Raw genomic sequence first — 18,138 nt, 5'->3', positions numbered from 1 at the left:
GGAAAAATGGGAAAAGGGCAAAGTCACTTCGTAAAAAGATCTTTCGCGAAGCTCAAACGCCACCTAATAAGGTGCGCAGGAAAGAAGCGGAGGTACAAGAGCAGGCTGCACTGAAGGAATATGAAGGGGTAAAAAGTAACTGGGAATCAAATCAGCCCGGAGGCAAAGAAGTAACGAGTAATTTTTGAAGCAAAATGAGTGAAAGGAATGGGATGAAAATTGGAAGTGTTCCTGAACAATCGACGGAATCTTTTGGTTGTACTGCTGGGTGGCGGCAAAGCTGCTGCGACGGTTCCACCGCGGATTACTCCAACTCCAACAGACCGAACTCGAAGTATTATTATGAAATACGGATCTGATTTGATGGAGATCAATGAGTCAGCCAGTCGTAAAGCTCCAATTAAGGACCCATCCCATTTCCATAAACTATCAGGTCGTTTGTGAACTTTTAGTGGAGAATTCGGACCAAGTCGCTACTACAGTGAAGGCAGCATACTTCCGAGTCATCGCCATCACGAAAATGAGTCACACAGAGTCATCAAATCCTACACAAGATGCATTGCAGAGTCATTTCAAGAATCTGAAAGGGAAAAATTAATTAAATCAGCCCTACAATATAAGCCAAAGCGCTATGCATATTAATTCAAGTGCAAAATCGATGAAAAGTAGAAAGGCGCACACCATGCGAAACAGCAACATGTAATCCTTGGGAACAAACCAAACTGATCAAGTCTCAGAAGAAGAGAACGATCTCTCCTCGCTCGTTCTGCTTCACTCTCAATGTGCGCCACAAGTCCTTCTCATCCTCAATTCTCCGCTCGCGATCTGCACGGCTCCGCCCTTGATCGCGGCCACGATCGTCATCGAATTCATCGGTAAACTCGCGATGGAACCGCTTCAATACCTTGTTTACAGAGAAACCTCGTGAGCTCTCTGGCCCCTTTGTCACAAGGGAAAGAAAATGGGCAGCCATTTGTCGTTGTAACTCGTTGGGAACATTTTCCTGCCGATAAACAACCACCTCGCGGCCGTCGTCGCCTTGTTGGGAGCTGTTGTATTCGATCTGCTTTAGCCGCTGGGAGGGCCGGTCGCCTCCTGCTTGAGCGCTGACCTTTCGTTTCGTCTTGCGAGAATCAGACGTCACTTGATCACGGGATGGACTGGCAACGCGGTGAGATTTCTTCGATCGGCGAGCCTCCGGCTCTTGGCTGTTGTTGCTGCTTCCCGACACGGCAGATCCTCCAAACATGGATGACACAAGACGTCCTGCCTTTTGTTTCATAGAAATACCCAGACCAGCATCGTTGTCACCATCCTTATGATCGCGGCGGGTCCGCTTGATTGGCGACGAGGGGTCCTGATACCGTCGTCGAGAATCCTCCTTAGACTCATTTCCATCTTCCGTAGACGGAGATCGCAGCATACGATTCAAGCCACCAGTGAGACCTGAGTGATTCAGCATCGGCGTACCCGGGTTGTTCACAACACTCGATGGGGCCTCAGCCATCGGAGAGTCAATGTCCATATCATGATCGTCGGTACGGCGCTTACGTTTCTTGTCGCTGGTCGCAACACTGGCTTTGTCGTTCTCTCCGCGCGCACGATCCTTCTTCTTTTTCGGCGCTGGGGTCATGAACTCCATGGAAACGTTGGGAACTTTGCCTGGGTACACCGATGGCTGAATCGGGCCAGCACCGTATGAGAAACCATTCTCCTCATATGCCACATCATAGTCCTTCTTTTCCTCATCATTATCGGTGTCGACGCGGGCTAATGCCTTGCTCGGCTCGAAGACAGAGGGAGCATGGTCAACCATTTGCATTTGCTCCTTGGGCCCGCCAAGCGAGACTTTCGATGCATTGGGGATATCTTCCGCCACGAGATAATCAAAAACATTAACTGACTTCGAATCATCAGCGGTAGTGGCAGAGGGCTTCTCAGTGCTCGTAGGTGGTGGACTAGGAGCAGGCGGGGGCGCGTTGCCTTTTGAATTATCGCTATCGGGGGCATCTTCGACATACGGAGTACGATGTTTACCGTTGGTGTTGCTTTTCTGGTTCTGGTTTTGATTTTGATTTCTCCGCTGGCTTTTCGTCGGTTTCTCCTTGTATAATGCGCCTTGGTACTTTTGTGCCTCGGACATACATGACTAGATAAAGCAGACAGTCAGCTTGAGCCGATGAAGCGACGGTGAAGGGACTCGAGTATTTCTTCCAGCGATCGCTCCACGCTTGCTATTAATACAACGCGACAATGCAGGAACGAGTTCGCACAAAAAGAGGATGCGCGCTGGCGAAATCTAGAGCCGAGAGTCAGAAAAATGATGGACATACCGTATGCGATCTGTAGCTAGTCCCCTGAAAGTGTACCATACAATCGATGCAAGTGAAGGATGCCCCTCGGCATTGGTTGCGATGAGGATCGAGCTTTTTCTTGGTGAGGACATCACCACAGGCCTAGGAAAAAACACGGGTTAGCTCCAATGCTTCTTAATTGAGCGATATCTCTCGTCTGACAGTGAGGAGCGAAGCGACGGGTAAGACTCACCTCGCATGAAAAGGAAACCATTTTGACCCCGCTATCACCCACTCGGCAAGTGTCTGCGCAAACTATTGGATCCGGACGGAGAGACAGAAGAGGGACTGGCTTTTAGAATTGCAATAAACCTGTCATATACAGGCCTGAATGTGTGACCTTTATCTGTTTCTTTGCACTAAAGAGGAGCGGAAGTTATGGAGTAAGTGGTGAGCCCCTGCGGCGGAGGTAATGTCAACAAAGAGCGTTGATGGAGAAACGAAAGCAAGTAGGAGAATAGAATGAGTTTCGCGCTAGTTCACAGGGATCCAGCACACCAAAGATTCTCTTTCCACTATAAGCGCTGCTTCCTGCTGTCCCTCGTAATGTTTGAAAATTTCTTGAATGTCCGTCTTCTGCTGGGCGCGAAGGAAAATGAACAGAAAAAAAAGAAAAAAGAAGCTCGACAATAATTCGCTTTACGCTATGCTCCTTTGGGACTAGATTAAATGTCTGGATCTTGCCTTACAAACCAGGTATCCACTATCCAAGCAGGCCCCGCAACCGCGATCATATACTTCCTCCAGGTTCAGCAACTTCAACATCAACCTATTCTTATCCTAATGTGGCCTGACGATTTTGAATATAATCTTTGTGGCAGTGAAACATCGTATGTCTCCGGGGCTGTTTCACATTTTTAGTCCGCGTGTGTATCACCGTCCGCTCGATCTACATCCGCTTCTGGGCGAATCCTGAGACGCATTACGCCCAGCCAAAGAGCAGGGGGGTTTCCATGTTCATAAGGACAGAGATATGTGGATCAAAGGTATTAATGATGAGCGCGGCAGCCACACCTCTACAATGATCGGCCCAGGTTGTCAGAAGACTCGCTGCGGCATGGCCAAGGAGGGGACTGTCCACCAACCGCCCGCTCAGCTGGTTGGAGGAGGGCCATGAGTCTGCCCAAACCGCAGGAAAGTTTATACGAACTTTTGCAATCATAAGGTAGAATGAGACATAGCTGAGGGAAGCTATATTTATCACAATGTTGGGTTCTTTTGTCAATATTATGGATGTGGATTATCAGAAGATATATTTAGGAGTGGAAACGGGTTCGTATATGGGCTGATCGATTCATCCACATCGATTGCTTGGGTAAGAGAGAATAGTCTTAGATTTGCTTGTTTCCCAGGTCCGAGCGACGTCATATCTCACACTTTCATTCTGCAGCACGTAGTGATGGCAATATGAAGAAGCTGCTTCTGGTGGATGACCATGGTCAGTTGTGCAAGTCACAAATGCTTGCAGGTCGCCAAATAAAGTCATGCGTCCAAAGAGGGACGCCTGTGTAGCCATGCGTAGACCGTCATCTGCCCCTCCACCTGATAGGGAAATGCTGAAGCTTGTATTGGTATGCAATGCCTTGCATATATCGGAGTACCAATGGATAGCGAGCAATCCCTTTCATATCTTGAATATTTCGGAGAATCGAAACCAAGATTCAAACATGCAAGGGTATATCCTGAGCTCAATTTACAAAGCAATTCTGACAGTCGCGAATTCTATTACTGTACAAAGAGCCCGGCTCCAGCAAAATGGTAAATACGAAACGACCTGCGTGATAAGAGTGTCGTAATAAAGAAACTTGTATGGCTTTTCCCGGGCATTTGGAGGTAACAATGGCAATCAGCCCCGAGTAGTGCTGTGATGGTCCGTCAGCAGCTGATATGTATGTGAAAGGTGGAGGTACTACTGACGGTTCCTTGTGTATATCGACAGGCGGGATAGCGTCGTCTTTGTGTTCCTTTTTCTGACGCAGACCCTGACCCTCATCCTGAGACTTGTCTTTATCACCTGCCGCCTTCTCGTCCTCTGCGCAACCGCAATCGTAAAAGTCGCCGATGTTGTTGCAATCAAATTCGGGTTTCCCTAGCATCGCATTGACCTCATTATGAATAAAGCAGCCCCAGCCTGCAGCGGCGTTCCTTGAGGATACTTGCGGTGGGTATTTCTTCAGGTGACCTTGAAAGTGAGAGGCGCATTCACCGCTAGTCCACGAGTCAGCTCCTGAAAGATGTTTTGTCAGGTCCATGACGACAAACGTACCAAGGATAAAGTCGCGCAAAAAGATGGATAAACGAGCGTAATGTTTCCTGCTGCTCTTCCGTCGGTTCTTCTGGATACCGAGCCAACAAGGTATGGAAATATTTCCAGGTCGCACGACCCAACTCCGCTCTAATGTTCCCCCAGACTAATTCAGTACGTGTTCTAGTCCCAAAACAAGAGGCTCACATACTTTGCAGTCTCATTCCCTAGCCGAGGCATGACTACCTCCCCCTTCAGCAGATCATCTTTGATTGTCACGGCCGGCGCAGATTTATCGATATGACCGGGAGCGCGGAGGGCGGGACTCGGCGGGCCTTTGGGCCGAATGAAGAGGACGAATAAAACGAATACTGCTACTGCTGAGGTGATCAGAATACGTCTGGTGATCTGGCGATTGGCCATGGTCGGTTCAAAGAGCTGTCCAAAGAAGCAGAGATTCGAATAGAGATAGTCAATAATCGCCGATTGAAAGAGAGCTTAGTTGCTCAGCGTCCAATCCAGTGAACGCCAATGTCAAGATTAATTAGAAAGAGTGGATCGAAAAGTTATATTAATAGAAACACGTAAATCGAATTGAGAAATGAAGATGTGGAAGTCGAAGTGGTCGGGAGAGCTGGTGAGTACAGCTCCTCCACAGCTCATACGACGATATCGCCATCTTTCATTGCTTTGTCCACGTGGAATGCACAGATGGATAACTAACCAGCTTAGTAATCATATGATCTTATGCATATCCTCATCTGCCTCACTTGGTCCTTGCCGAGACATCATTCGCTTGGATATACCTACACAGCTTGACGCGATATATGGGACAAGTGTCAAGGCCATAAAGTCCCATTGAACCCAGCGGACAAATCCCGGGACTCATGAGATGGACTATTCTGAGTACAATAGAGACTTACTCCGCATGGGTATCGGCCTGATAGTGATAGCCTGATGGTAACTATATCATGTGCGGAGAAATCTCATCCATCAGTCGGAACAATGTCCGTGGTCTGCTTTCGTCGCCTGCACCCTTTTTCATGCTTATTTACCCCCTCAATCTGTTCGCTATTCAGCTTCGGAACTTGATCCAGGTTCCCTGCTGGTTGTCTATCCAACCATCACTATTCTCCCTGTCTGACTCCGCGTCTCCAGAATGGCTGATTGTGGGGTTTCTTTAGCTCCATCCTCTCGATGTCACCGGCATCAAGCTCCTCAGAAGGATAGAATCTGAGGCCGGTTCAATTTGGGTGATTTCAAAAGCCGTTGAAGCTCGAACCTTGAGTTTAGGCTTGTCAGAATCTGGGAGAAATAGTGTTACCCGTGGCTTTTATTTCCACCATTGTCTAACATGGTCATTCTTTTGAGCTGGTTCCCCATGTTTTTATCCTTGTCCTTGATCCGATTGTGTTATACTTGCCTATTTAGCCTAATATCTTCCCCAGCGTTATGTGGAGTGTGGACACCAGAACGTGGGACCATGCCTTCAGGGGGGGGGAATATCTCCGCAGCTGCAATGGCTCCAGCTTGGCAGCTTGCCTAATAGGCATTTGAAAATATGGACGGTTCTTCCTACCGACTTCCCTGGTTAATATCCTGCAATTCATGCCGGGCCCATCTAGCTGAATGCTTGGGTGTTGGGTATTTAACCCTTAAGATGCCAGCTCAGAACTACCTCCTGCAATAGGAGTGCCCTACCACTTCAGCCAGACCTCTCAGTCTTGCGAAGCAATGCTCCTGTCAGTACTGCTGACTATCAGCTGCGTGGTGAGAGCCGCACAAGCTCTTGGGCAGGAGCCCATCATTGCCTTTGACAAAACCAAGGGAGCCTACAAGTTAGCGGGGAAGAATACTGCCCCTGGCGTTATTCTGCTTGACGGCGATGACTGGCCCGGTGTCATCCGTGCGGCTGGTGACCTCGCCGTCGACTTCGGACGAGTGACCGGTACAAATTTCACGACAGGCCTTATCAATGGCACAGCCCTCCATGATCGATCTTCGGTTCGCGGTAACGGAGGAGTAATCATTGCTGGAACAATTGGCAAGTCCCGACTCATCGACTCTCTGGCCCAACGCGGCAAGATTGATGTCGATCAGACAAAAGGAAAATGGGAGGCATTTCAGACAGAGGTTGTCAGCAATCCTGTCGAAGGTATCTCGAACGCGCTGGTCATCTCTGGCAGTGACAAACGAGGAGTCATCTACGGCATTTATGATATTTCCGAGCAAATCGGGGTTTCTCCATGGTATTGGTTCGCCGACGTCGCGACTGCCCAGCACACAGAGGTATATGCGTTGAAGAAGAAGAAGCTCCAAGGCCCTCCGTCCGTCAAATATCGAGGCATCTTTATCAATGATGAACAACCGGCCCTGACCAACTGGATTGATGAAAACTACCCGCCTGCGAAATATGGCCCCGGTTATAATGCCGATTTCTACTCCCGTGTCTTTGAGCTTCTACTCAGACTGCGTGCGAACTATCTATGGCCGGCAATGTGGAACAATGCATTCTATCCTGACGACCCACGCAACGGTCCTACAGCAGATGAGTATGGCATCGTCATGGGCACCAGCCACACAGAACCCATGATGCGCGCAACGAAGGAACAGTCGCTCTTTCTGAAGGGACCGTGGGATTGGAGTTCAAACCAAAAGAACATCACACAGTTCTTCAAGGAGGGCGCCATCAGAAGCAAGGACTGGGAAGTGCTCTGGACTCTTGGAATGAGAGGAACCCACGACAGTGCAAATCCCACCACCACAAAGCAGTCACTGGGAGATATCGTGCATACGCAGCAGCAGGTTCTGTCGGAGGTACTCAACGTGACAAACATCTCATCCATCCCGCAGATGTGGTGTTTGTACAAGGAGGTTGGCCAATTCTATGAGGAAGGACTGCGTGCTCCTGATGACGTTACTCTTCTCTGGGCAGATGACAACTGGGGCAATATCCAGCGGCTGCCGGTTGGCAATGAGACGGACAGGTCTGGTGGCGCAGGGGTGTACTACCATTTTGACTATGTCGGCGATCCCCGTGACTACAAGTGGATCAATACGATCTCCCTCCAGAAAACTTGGGAACAGATGCATCTTGCATACCAGCGCCAGGCAAGACAGATCTGGATTGTGAATGTTGGAGATCTCAAGGGAGTGGTGAGTACTGAGCCGGCCACTGGATTGCTTGAAATCTAACATGGCATCAGGAACTTCCCCTGAACCATTTCTTTGACCTTGGATACAATACACCATTGTGGTCCTCGCCTGATAGCACTCTTGAATGGCTCAATCAGTGGGCTGCCCGTGAATTTGGAAAGAAGGTGTCCAGTGAAGTTGCCGATATAATGGATCGCTACGGGATGTATGCTGCGCGGAGAAAGTATGAGCTTCTTGACAGCTCAACTTTTAGTGTGGTCAACTACAACGAAGCGGACAGGGTTCAAGAAGAGTGGCGGACACTCGTAAACGATGCTCTGAGCGTATATCAGAAGTTGGAAGATTCAGCTCGTCCTTCGTTCTTCGAGCTCGTTTTGCACCCTTGCATGGCTGGCCAAACTGTCACCGATATTCATATCACAGCGGCAAGAAACAAGCTGTACGCAGGTCAGCGCCGTACCAGTGCCAACAGTATGGTGGATCAGGCCCTGAAGCTCTTCAAAGATGACCACGCTTTGACGCAGAGGTACCACGGACTTCTTGATGGCAAGTGGAATCATATAATGGACCAGACGCATCTTGGATATGATTACTGGTATGTCTCATTCGTCTCCGTATGTTTTTGAACAAGTTCTAAATCAAGTCCCAACAGGCAGCAGCCGATGAGGAACACATTACCCCCTCTGACCTATACACAAGCACTTGAGGAAAGTCTAGCAGGAAGCATGGGTGTGTCTGTCGAAGCAAGCAATGCGTCGGTACCGGGTGACGACACCTGGCATTCGTTATCGTCTAATGGTCTGACCTTGCCGCCCATGGATCCTTACGGACCAAGCAGTCGCTGGATTGACGTTTACTCACGGGGAACGCACGATTTCACCTTTACAGTATCGCCATATGATTCTTGGGTCAAGGCGTCCCCCTCATCCGGCAAAATCTCAGCATCTGGCAATAACACAGACGCCAGGATCCAGCTCTCCATCGACTGGGGAAAAGTGCCCTCCGGATCTCATATGGCTTTGATCAATGTCACCATCTCATCAGATAATTACGGCAACTATGGAATGCCCACAGTGCAACTTCCTGTCAACAAGATGTCAGTTCCGGCTGATTTCCACGGCTTCGTCGAATCGGATGGCACAGTCAGCATGGAAGCTGAACATGCCACCCGTAACACCTCGTCAGCTGATGTCTCATACGCCATTATTCCAAGATATGGCCGTACGTTGTCGGGAGTGACATTGCTCCCTGTCACGGTTGAAACGCAGCAGCCTTCATCATCTCCTCGACTTGAGTATGATATGTACTTGTTTTCGAATGTGTCCATGGTCAATGCCACGGTCTACTTGGGACCCTCGCTCAATACCGATCATTCCCGTCCCCTCAGATACGCCATTTCCATCAATGACGCTGACCCTCAAGTGGTGCAGTTTGTTCCCTCGACTCCCTTGGGATCCTTGCCCTCGAATTGGGGCGCTACGGTCAGTAATGCCGTGTGGACAAATACTACCAGTCATGCAATTCAAGGCGGCGGTAGAAAGAACACATTGAAGCTTTGGGCCATAGAACCTGGCGTCGTGTTTCAGAAGATTGTGGTCAACCTGGGAGGAGTCAGACCAAGCTACTTGGGACCACCGGAGAGTATGATTGTCTAGTTGCTTGTATATAACGCATGTAACCTGATTAGGTAGTTGTATGTGCAACAATTTCTGAGTCTACACACAGTTGCATCCAAATCGCAAAGAGAGCTTGATGCGTCATGTTAGGGCTCAATAACTGCTCGGCGACCGCTCGGTGACCGATGACTGTGACGATTATATAATCATTTATTGTCTCCGTACTCCGACCTCCGGCAATTTCTCATAGTTTCCTCCGCACCGCATCGATCACTTTGCGAAAGATGGCGTCTTCAATCAGATCTCCTGCGTTTCAATCGCTACTCCGGGGTAGATCGTCCCTGGTACGCACGTCTCAACGACGATGGGCGCAGGTACATGATGTGCGCTTCCTTGCCACGCATCACGATCCCAATCAGGTCCTGGACAGATACAAGTCGAAGCTGAACAGGAAGGCCAAAGAGTAGGTTATATGCTAGTGTTTTCATGAACTTCGGATCTTACTGAATGGTCGCTGACATTGCGCCTATAGAGAAGGTCATGGCTCAGTGGAGTCTCTCAAGGAAGCCTACAAGGACAAGATCCAAGGGCTCCGCCGCGACGCAGCCACCCCCCTCACCCCAGAGCCAACTACACCTCCCTCATCGCCAAAGCCTTTCTCTGCCGCCCATCCACCACCCCCTCCCACACCTCCGCCATCTCCCGAGGCCGCAGCCGCAGCGTCCGTGTCAAATTCCTCCACCGGCATTAAACCGCTCAGCTCCTACCTCGATGTCGAGAAAGTCCTCGCCCTCCCACAGAAGGAGATAGAAGCCCTCTGGCGCCTCCGCCACGCCAACAACCCCAACTCGATCTGCGCCTGCATCCCCCTAGAAACCTACCAGCGCATCGCCTCCGCCGCCCGCCACAACCCGCAATTCATCCTTCCCCTCCCCCGCTCCTCAACCGAGCCAGCACCCGCCGAAGACGGCTCCGCCGCGGACCCCAACGCCGTCGGCGCAGACATCCACTTCTTGCAGTGGGCTTTCCACCCGCCTGCCTCCGCCCCGCCCTCCTCCGTCCCATCCGGCCCCTCCGCGAACAACCACACCTCCACGGTGATCTTCACCCAGCTGGCCGCGTACAAGCTGCACGGTGCGTTTGCGCAGCCGCATACGACGATCACGCACCACCTGGATCTGGCGGATGAGAAGGGGCTGGTTCTGATGCACGGGCAGGTCATGCCCGACTCGGGGATCTCGACGACCGAGGCGAGCTGGTTGGTGAGCTGTTTGCAGCGGTTCTATGATTTTGAGGGCCAGGCGAGTGGGCGGAAGGGGGAGCTGGTGCGGATGTTTACTCGGGGTGATGTGCAGGGGTTCAAGATGGAGGAGTTGATGGAGGAGGCGGAGACGCTGTAGATGCTGTGTTTGAAGTTGTATTATATGCCTGTCTATAAATTCATAGATTAGAACGAGTCTCACAAGACTAACTTGCGTCATCCATGGGAGAACCAATTGGTGACATTCTACATTGAGCTCAGAGCTAGATTTTCGTCGAGCTATGCAGCCAAAATGATACATAACAGAAATTGGTTACAGAATCTAGCGATCCATATCTAAATCATAAATCGCTTCTAGTACATACAGCCATCCAAACATTCACCTCATACACCTTGACAAACAGGAGGAAGAAAAAGAAGGGAAGTGACCAAGCTAAGAGGGCAACACTTGAGTAAAACACACATTAAAACCGTTTGGTATCGTCAGAAAGAAGCGAAGGCAAGCCGCCAGGTAATAACTAGTATGAGCACGAAGTATATGGTGATACCGTCTCCCTCCGGTCCCAGAGTATAAGTTGAGCAGGGGAGGGCGAGACTCTCAGAGCAAAGAGGGTGGTGGTGAAGGGAAGGAGCGCGTCAACATGATGCGCCGTTCGAGCAGCAGAGGACACATTAAATCCTCATGGTGTGACAAAGTATCAACCAGCTAGCCAAATTCAAAGAGTTCATGCGATTCAGTGTCGAATAGGGGTATCGTGAATGCACACATGAGTGCGTCTTATTTGCAGCGTATTTCAGATCGATGAGGCTAGTAAGCGAAAGGTCTCTTCACTATTGCTTCCGTATCACTTCCTCCATGACAAAGTCATGAATATGCTCGAAATAACCTGATTCGGCGACGGTATCATTGTGGCCGCCGTTTGGAAGGGTGCGCCAGACCTTGCGACTTGATTTGCAGACCGCGAAGAGCTGAGTCATGTTTGAGGGGCTGAACGTATCAATGATTAGTGTCTTATTCGACAAGAAGACAGATAGATGTCGGGTCTGGGGACAGATGAACTTACGGAACCAACTCATCCTTTAACCCGCTCAGGAAAAGAATCGGCACATCTTTAATCTTCGGCAGAACCTCCTCACTCGCCCAATGCTGGTGACACAGTCGAGCGAGATACCGGGCGGGAGGAAATACGCTGTTCATGTTAGTATGACCACTCGAATATCAATGTCAAGACAGTGGAGTACTTACGTCGGGATTAACTTGCGGACGCTTAAGAATGTGTTCTCCAGTATTAAACCGCCAACATCACCACTATCTTGGTTCTCAGCAACCAAGTTAATGGCTACTGCACCGCCTATACTTTGCCCGTACACGACAATCTTCGTGTCCCGCGTCTCTGCCCGTTGTCGTAAGTAGTCGAACCCCGTTTGCGCGTCGACCTTAAGCCCTGCCTCATCCGGAACACCAGTCGAAAGACCATAGCCGCGGTACTCCAACATCAACACATTGCAGCCCAAAACCTCTTGAAGAACTTTGGCGATAGGGACACGGTGGCCAATATTGCCAGCATTTCCGTGAAACATCAATACAGTTACGTTCCGAGCATGTTGCTTGTTTGATGGACGGATGAAGAAGGCATGCAACGACTCTCCGTCCGGTGTAGGAATTTGAAGATCCTCATAGTCACTGATGCCGAATTGTCGCGGACTGGGGACATTGGTGCGGGCATCGGCGGGGACATTGCGAGGGTAGATCAGCTCACTGGACACGCGATCAGTTTCCGGCCATGCACGAGGCAGAAGATTGTCTATCTAATGGTCAGGGTCGCACTTTTGCTTAAAATATAAGAGACCACTGGCAACAACGGCGAGACCAGAAGATGCCAGCACTGGTAATCGAAGAAAATGAACGGCATTGTTGGCCATGGCAGCGATGCTCCATGACGGCGGGGGCGGAGGAGACTCGGACATCGCGGCGGATGTTAGACTAGGTAAGTAGAATGAATGAATGAGAGAGACTTTTGATGATATAGTTTTATCAATCGTCAATCAAACACGCAGATGAATGGTCGCATCAATAAGTCATCATAGAAAAGAATATTAGCGATGAACAGGGTGAGATTGGCCTAGAAGACCAGCAATTTGGATTAGTAGGTATGGGATAGATTATATTATGGTACGTAGTATTTGATGGCTGGCTGGAGTTCAGAATTGTTATATGCGGGGAGAATGATTTCCCCCCACAGGCCAATAGGAAAAAGCATCCACCACACCGCCCGGCAGAATCAGCTTGAGCTGGCAACGTAACGCGCTCTGCCTGTTGGAAGCTCCGTCAGAGCTATCATCATCATCACTATCATCACCATCATCAACCTGCATCCACAATCTTCATCAACCGACCTTCCCCTTTTTCTAGCTCGTCGGACGGCTTACAACTTATTTTTGCTCTCGCTGCGGCAGTGTAAATTCGTCAGCTCCAGCTGCCACAGACACAATGGTCGGCCACGGCGTCACAGGGGTGCTTGGGGAAGGTAAGTCACAAGTCTATCGACGAGTGACAGATGCGGCTCAGAGCAATTTCTGATGGTATGCTTAGATGGAATTCACATCGACATGAACCGCCTGAAGACCGGAGAGGTCAAGTACGTCTCTAACTCCTGCTCATACATGTCCTCATTAACAAGCAGCTAACCACCATGCCTTTACAGCCTGGGTACCTCAATGTGAGTGAGCTGACATCACATTGCAAATTTGGTCGGTATATTGATCACAGATAGTATGGCTATCAACTTCAAGGACGGTGTTATTCTGGGAGCAGACAGCCGGACAACTACCGGAGCTTACATCGCCAACCGAGTCACCGACAAACTCACACAGGTTCACGATACCATCTGGTGCTGTCGATCGGGATCTGCGGCGGACACACAGGCTGTTGCGGACATTGTTTCCTATCATCTCAACATGTACGGCATCGTGAACAATGAGGCTCCCAGCACCCAGGTGGCCGCGGCTCTGTTCCAGGAGCTGTGCTATGAGAACAAGGATATGTTAAGGTCGATAATCTCCCCCAGCTTGCTGAAGAAAGCAAAGTTTACTGACGGGCCTCGATGGTAGTGCCGGTATCATCATCGCGGGATATGACCCACGCCATGGCGGTCAGGTTTACTCGATACCTCTGGGCGGGTCTCTACACAAGCAGTCCTACGCCATTGGTGGCTCGGGATCAACTTACATCTACGGTTATTGCGATGCGCACTGGAGGGAGAACATGACGGAAGAAGAAGGCATCAAATTTGTGCGCAACGCATTGCAGGAGGCGATCAAGTGGGATGGCAGCTCCGGAGGTGTGATTCGATTGGTGGTGCTGACGTCCAGGGGAGCTGAGAGACATCTGTATTTGCCAGACACGGACTACACTGAACCCGGCGTAACCAACAGATCATGAGTGTAATCATATATGGGATGATTTTGTTTTGAAAGATGTTGACACTTGGAATGTGACCACCTGTATCAATGTCCGCTGAAGCAGTACCTCTCTAGCCGCGAGGACGGACAGTCGCTTTGCTGAGAGGCAACACCAGGATAGAGTGGTTCCTACTAGAGGACATTGGCACATCCAAGCACAGATCATGGAGCGAAGAATGAGCCGGACATCTGAAAGTGGCGGTTTGCGGGATTTAAATGGAGCTGCTATAATGAAGATCCAACCTACAATCTCAGTCCCCTGTCCTCGAACTCCTCTTCAAGGTTGACAGTAGGTAACAGTCCGTAGCGCGCTTCAAATACGAATCATGATCGCGGGAGATTGACTCGATCAGGCTTTGACTGGGAGAACAGTGCTTTTTCCAGAGATGCGATTGCTCATTTCCAAGCTTGAGTTGCGTCAAACAGAAGAATGAATCAACAACTTGGATCATCAGCATCAACAAACAACGTTGTTATTATTCGATGTAAATACTTCAGGCGTCGGTGGACCAAGGATCGTAACAGGAGAACTCCAGAAGATGAGCCAGTCATATTGTCATCGACCAGCCAGAGAACTCGCCGAATCACAGACCCTTTGCGAACCCGAATCATTGCGAATCCCTTCAACACCTGCACCGTCAGAGTCCTGTCATTCGTCCGCTAGAGCCCGCCCCTAAGTCTAGTAACTACCTAGTAGTAGTACGTAGTAATCTTTGCATCCCGGTCTAGGTGCTTGGAGTATGTGTCTCTTTCTGGTCATGAACATAAAGCATGTCGCCTCCTCTTTCTGTTTGTTGAAGACCTGTCGAGATATGGATCTTCTTGAGGGATGAAGAGTGGTCGCCAGTACGGAGAACTACGTAGAACATCATCTCATCGCCATAGAACGAGGAGGGCTTCTAAGGCGTCTAGAAGATAGTCAGCAGTATCCAATTGGGATCATCATGATAATAGTGGAACTATTGTTACCCTGGGTACTCTGGCAAGACAAGGTAGATAGAGGTAGTAAATAGTGGCTTTAACTCCTATCTCACTGCACACTCAACAATGACAGTATCATTATCATTAAAGCCCAAGGTAGTCTGTAGAAAGAGGTATTCCGTAGCTTCCATTGGTATCAGTCCGTAATGTCGATGGAGTTGAGGAATTGAGATAGATGGTGGATATTGATAGACACACTGATTCCATACATCACAATCAATCATATTTCTTTTCTCATTCATCGTCAGCAGAATCATCAACATCATCACTTGGTGATTGTGGAACCCTCCATCCTTCAGATTTCCCTGTTGCTGTCTCCATCGTCGTCCTGTATCGCCTTCGCCACTACTGGATCTCTCCTGATTTCATCCTCCGCCTCATTCTCCTCCTCTCCCATCCTTCATTCCATCCTCCTCTTTCTCTCTCTTTTCCTTCATTTCTTTTCGTCCGATCTTATTTTTCCTGAAACTTCATCTTCACCATGGACCATCACACTGCCCCCTCTCCTTTGTGATCCCTTTTTCAGCCTGGGTCGGGTCCATCGCCTACCGTGCTCTGACCTTTCAATAATCACGGGTAAACTGTGTGTGGTCTTCAGGTCCAGGCTCTTGAACGTTTCTTGAATTCCTGTTTATGATAGATAGTAATCAACCCCTCCTTCTCCTTAGACCATCAAGTGCAATCCACCTCTCTCTATATCCGTCCGAGTCTTGCGATCGGCTCGATTCCCCCATGTTCCCCACTTCGCTTGTCCTCAATGCTTTTCTGAGGCTGATTGTTGTTCCGCCACTGTTGCTCTAGGATTCGCCGTTACGCGCACGATTTCTCGCAGTCTCCCTCTGTTTCTTCTCGGCTTGACATGGGATCGGTCGTCCTCAATCAACCGCGGTCGGATCAGATTGATAGCTCCTACACGATGCTGGGAGGCTCCATCAATCCATCGGAATCTGTTTATCGGTCCTCATCTCACCATCCGTCGTCACAGCTGGAGACCGGAAGCTCCAGGTCTACGTCCGCTAATACTACCCCCACCTCGTCCACGGCCCCGCCATCAACGTCTGCCGCTGGCTCTGCTCGCCTGCACTCCCACCCACCACCATATGATGTACCGGCCTACATCACCCGTCAATCTCACATCAACTCCTTCCCTTCCACCCGGGCGTCTTCAACCACCCCAGGGCCAACTTATACCCCTCCCCATTCGGTCTCAATGAGCTCGACCACCTCCAGCCACGCACACCATCCCGAAGCTTCCTTCCAGTCGACTCCATACACCTCCAACCGATTCGGAAATGTCAGCCAGACACCCACCGAGCCGACGCTGGTCGCTTCGTATAGCCACTCATCACCCGCGTCGCCGCGGTTGAAGCCGACATTCCAGTCGCTACGCTCTCTTGGAGGCTCCGAGGCCAGTTCGCCGAGCCGCATCAAAGTTCGTGACCTGTCTCATATCCAGAGCTTCGCCAGCGAAGAGTTTTTGGCGCAGTCGCAGAAGAGCCAGGCGCCTGGGTCATGGTACCAAGAGCGCCAGTATGAAATCAGTTCCATGCCGGTCACGGATATCATTGAGATGGTTGCTGGGCTCTTGACGAAAATCACCACCACCAACGACCTGCACCACGAGCATGTCCATCGACATATTCCGCCACCTGATAGCACGGCCAATCTCAGCCCACAGGCCACAAGCGTACTTGCTTTTCATGGCAAAAACGTACCGAGTATCACTATTCTCAGTTACCTAACGCGTATCCACAAATATTGTCCCACGACCTACGAAGTTTTTCTCAGCCTGTTGGTATACTTCGATCGCATGACGGAGTTAGTGAACAAGGGCCAACTTGAGCGCCTGCAGCGCCGCTGGGACCGTGGAGCAACCGTGCACACTGACATATCCAGGTCGAGGTTTTCCGAATCGTCGACTGGTCATCATGCGCAACCATCCCCAATGGTGACTCCTCCATCTTCGACCGGAATACGAGCGCAGGATCCAAAGAGTCCATCCTCCATATCACCGTCTCTTTATCCTCAGGACGAGAACGAGAGCCTCTCCCATTTTTTCGTCGTCGATAGTTTTAACATTCATCGGCTGGTCATCGCGGGCGTGACTTGTGCCAGTAAATTCTTTTCTGATGTTTTTTATACTAATTCTCGATACGCAAAGGTTCTTCACCCTTGAACTGAAGTTAGGAACAACTTCGCTGAACTTCAATTAGGTCGGAGGGCTCCCCCTGGTCGAACTTAACCATCTCGAGCTTCAATTCCTCCTACTGAACGATTTCCGCCTCTCGATCTCCGTCGAAGAACTTGAAGCGTACGGTACGATGCTAGTGGAATTCTACGCTCGAGAAATTATAGCCCAGCAGCAGCAACAGCAGGCACAGAATCCAGCAGTGCCTCGTCCGATGGATCCATCCACAGCTACTGATTCCCAATCGGAGGGGATGTATATGCGATCTCGCGAGAAGCGCCGCGCCGACCAACCAGAGGTCCGCCAGACACCTACGCCCCCATAACAGCCATAGTCCAAACATGGCCTGCCAGCCGGTTACCACTGGGTGACCTTGAAATGCTATAGTTATAAGGTTTACTTGTCTATTGCGCGCGGATATGTATCAACGACCGACCTGCTCTCATTTGATGATTGGCGTCACATACCCTTTTTTTTTTTTTCGCTCTAGCTTTGCGCTTGTGCTGGTTCCGGTTCTTCTTCCCGCGTCTCCAAGCCATCGCTTCGTCACTTGACATTTTTTTTTCGTATAGACTTTGGGCTGCCAGCATGTCGGTTTCTCGCATTGATTCTGGCGACGTTTCTATATCTTTCTACCTATCTTCATTCATCTTCGATATCCTGCAGTCTTGAATCACCTTGTCCCCACCTGCTGTCTCTGCATCCATGAGCTGGCGTTCCCGGCGTTGTTCTCTCCACCGTCTCTTTTCTCTTCTATTCAGGCAGTCTGGCCTTGCGAATCATAACATTATATTCTCTTTCTAATTTCTCGAGATTGATAAATCGCAATCATCTCATGCTCCATTCTCAGAAAATCGCATGCGGCATGCATGACT

At 50.0% G+C, this 18,138-nt stretch overlaps 7 protein-coding genes across 7 annotated transcripts; 4 read left to right on the top strand and 3 right to left on the bottom strand.

Moving 5' to 3' along the window:
• Nucleotides 1–733: 733 nt before the first annotated feature.
• On the bottom strand, nt 734–2,143 carry CDV56_109520 (uncharacterized protein; the record flags this gene model as incomplete). The annotated part of the gene is made up of 1 exon (XM_026763139.1): nt 734–2,143. The coding sequence occupies one exon, from the start codon at nt 2,141–2,143 to the stop codon at nt 734–736; it is 1,410 nt and encodes a 469-aa protein (XP_026618871.1).
• Nucleotides 2,144–4,200: 2,057 nt separating this feature from the next.
• CDV56_109507 (flavin-linked sulfhydryl oxidase ERV2) lies at nt 4,201–5,022 on the bottom strand (the record flags this gene model as incomplete). Its single annotated transcript, XM_026763126.1, has 4 exons — nt 4,201–4,216; nt 4,272–4,562; nt 4,621–4,749; nt 4,811–5,022. The coding sequence occupies 4 exons, from the start codon at nt 5,020–5,022 to the stop codon at nt 4,201–4,203; spliced, it is 648 nt and encodes a 215-aa protein (XP_026618870.1).
• A 1,311-nt stretch (nt 5,023–6,333) lies between these two features.
• CDV56_109487 (glycoside hydrolase family 115 protein) lies at nt 6,334–9,410 on the top strand (the record flags this gene model as incomplete). The annotated part of the gene is made up of 3 exons (XM_026763106.1): nt 6,334–7,755; nt 7,806–8,350; nt 8,408–9,410. The coding sequence occupies 3 exons, from the start codon at nt 6,334–6,336 to the stop codon at nt 9,408–9,410; spliced, it is 2,970 nt and encodes a 989-aa protein (XP_026618869.1).
• A 245-nt stretch (nt 9,411–9,655) lies between these two features.
• CDV56_109479 (ATP11 family protein) lies at nt 9,656–10,771 on the top strand (the record flags this gene model as incomplete). Its single annotated transcript, XM_026763098.1, has 2 exons — nt 9,656–9,834; nt 9,904–10,771. 2 exons carry the CDS (start codon nt 9,656–9,658, stop codon nt 10,769–10,771), a joined length of 1,047 nt encoding a protein of 348 aa, XP_026618868.1.
• A 692-nt stretch (nt 10,772–11,463) lies between these two features.
• On the bottom strand, nt 11,464–12,600 carry CDV56_109467 (alpha/beta hydrolase; the record flags this gene model as incomplete). Its single annotated transcript, XM_026763086.1, has 4 exons — nt 11,464–11,620; nt 11,697–11,822; nt 11,879–12,391; nt 12,461–12,600. The coding sequence occupies 4 exons, from the start codon at nt 12,598–12,600 to the stop codon at nt 11,464–11,466; spliced, it is 936 nt and encodes a 311-aa protein (XP_026618867.1).
• A 523-nt stretch (nt 12,601–13,123) lies between these two features.
• pre3 (proteasome core particle subunit beta 1) lies at nt 13,124–14,074 on the top strand (the record flags this gene model as incomplete). The annotated part of the gene is made up of 5 exons (XM_026763078.1): nt 13,124–13,160; nt 13,226–13,271; nt 13,338–13,352; nt 13,407–13,676; nt 13,744–14,074. The coding sequence occupies 5 exons, from the start codon at nt 13,124–13,126 to the stop codon at nt 14,072–14,074; spliced, it is 699 nt and encodes a 232-aa protein (XP_026618866.1).
• A 1,860-nt stretch (nt 14,075–15,934) lies between these two features.
• CDV56_109432 (putative cyclin-dependent protein kinase complex component) lies at nt 15,935–17,588 on the top strand (the record flags this gene model as incomplete). The annotated part of the gene is made up of 2 exons (XM_026763051.1): nt 15,935–17,236; nt 17,289–17,588. 2 exons carry the CDS (start codon nt 15,935–15,937, stop codon nt 17,586–17,588), a joined length of 1,602 nt encoding a protein of 533 aa, XP_026618865.1.
• Nucleotides 17,589–18,138: the final 550 nt, after the last annotated feature.

This window comes from Aspergillus thermomutatus (genome assembly GCF_002237265.1).
Source record: "Aspergillus thermomutatus strain HMR AF 39 chromosome Unknown NODE_3, whole genome shotgun sequence".
NCBI lineage: Eukaryota > Fungi > Ascomycota > Eurotiomycetes > Eurotiales > Aspergillaceae > Aspergillus > Aspergillus thermomutatus.
This window is presented reverse-complemented; position numbering and strand designations above follow the sequence as displayed.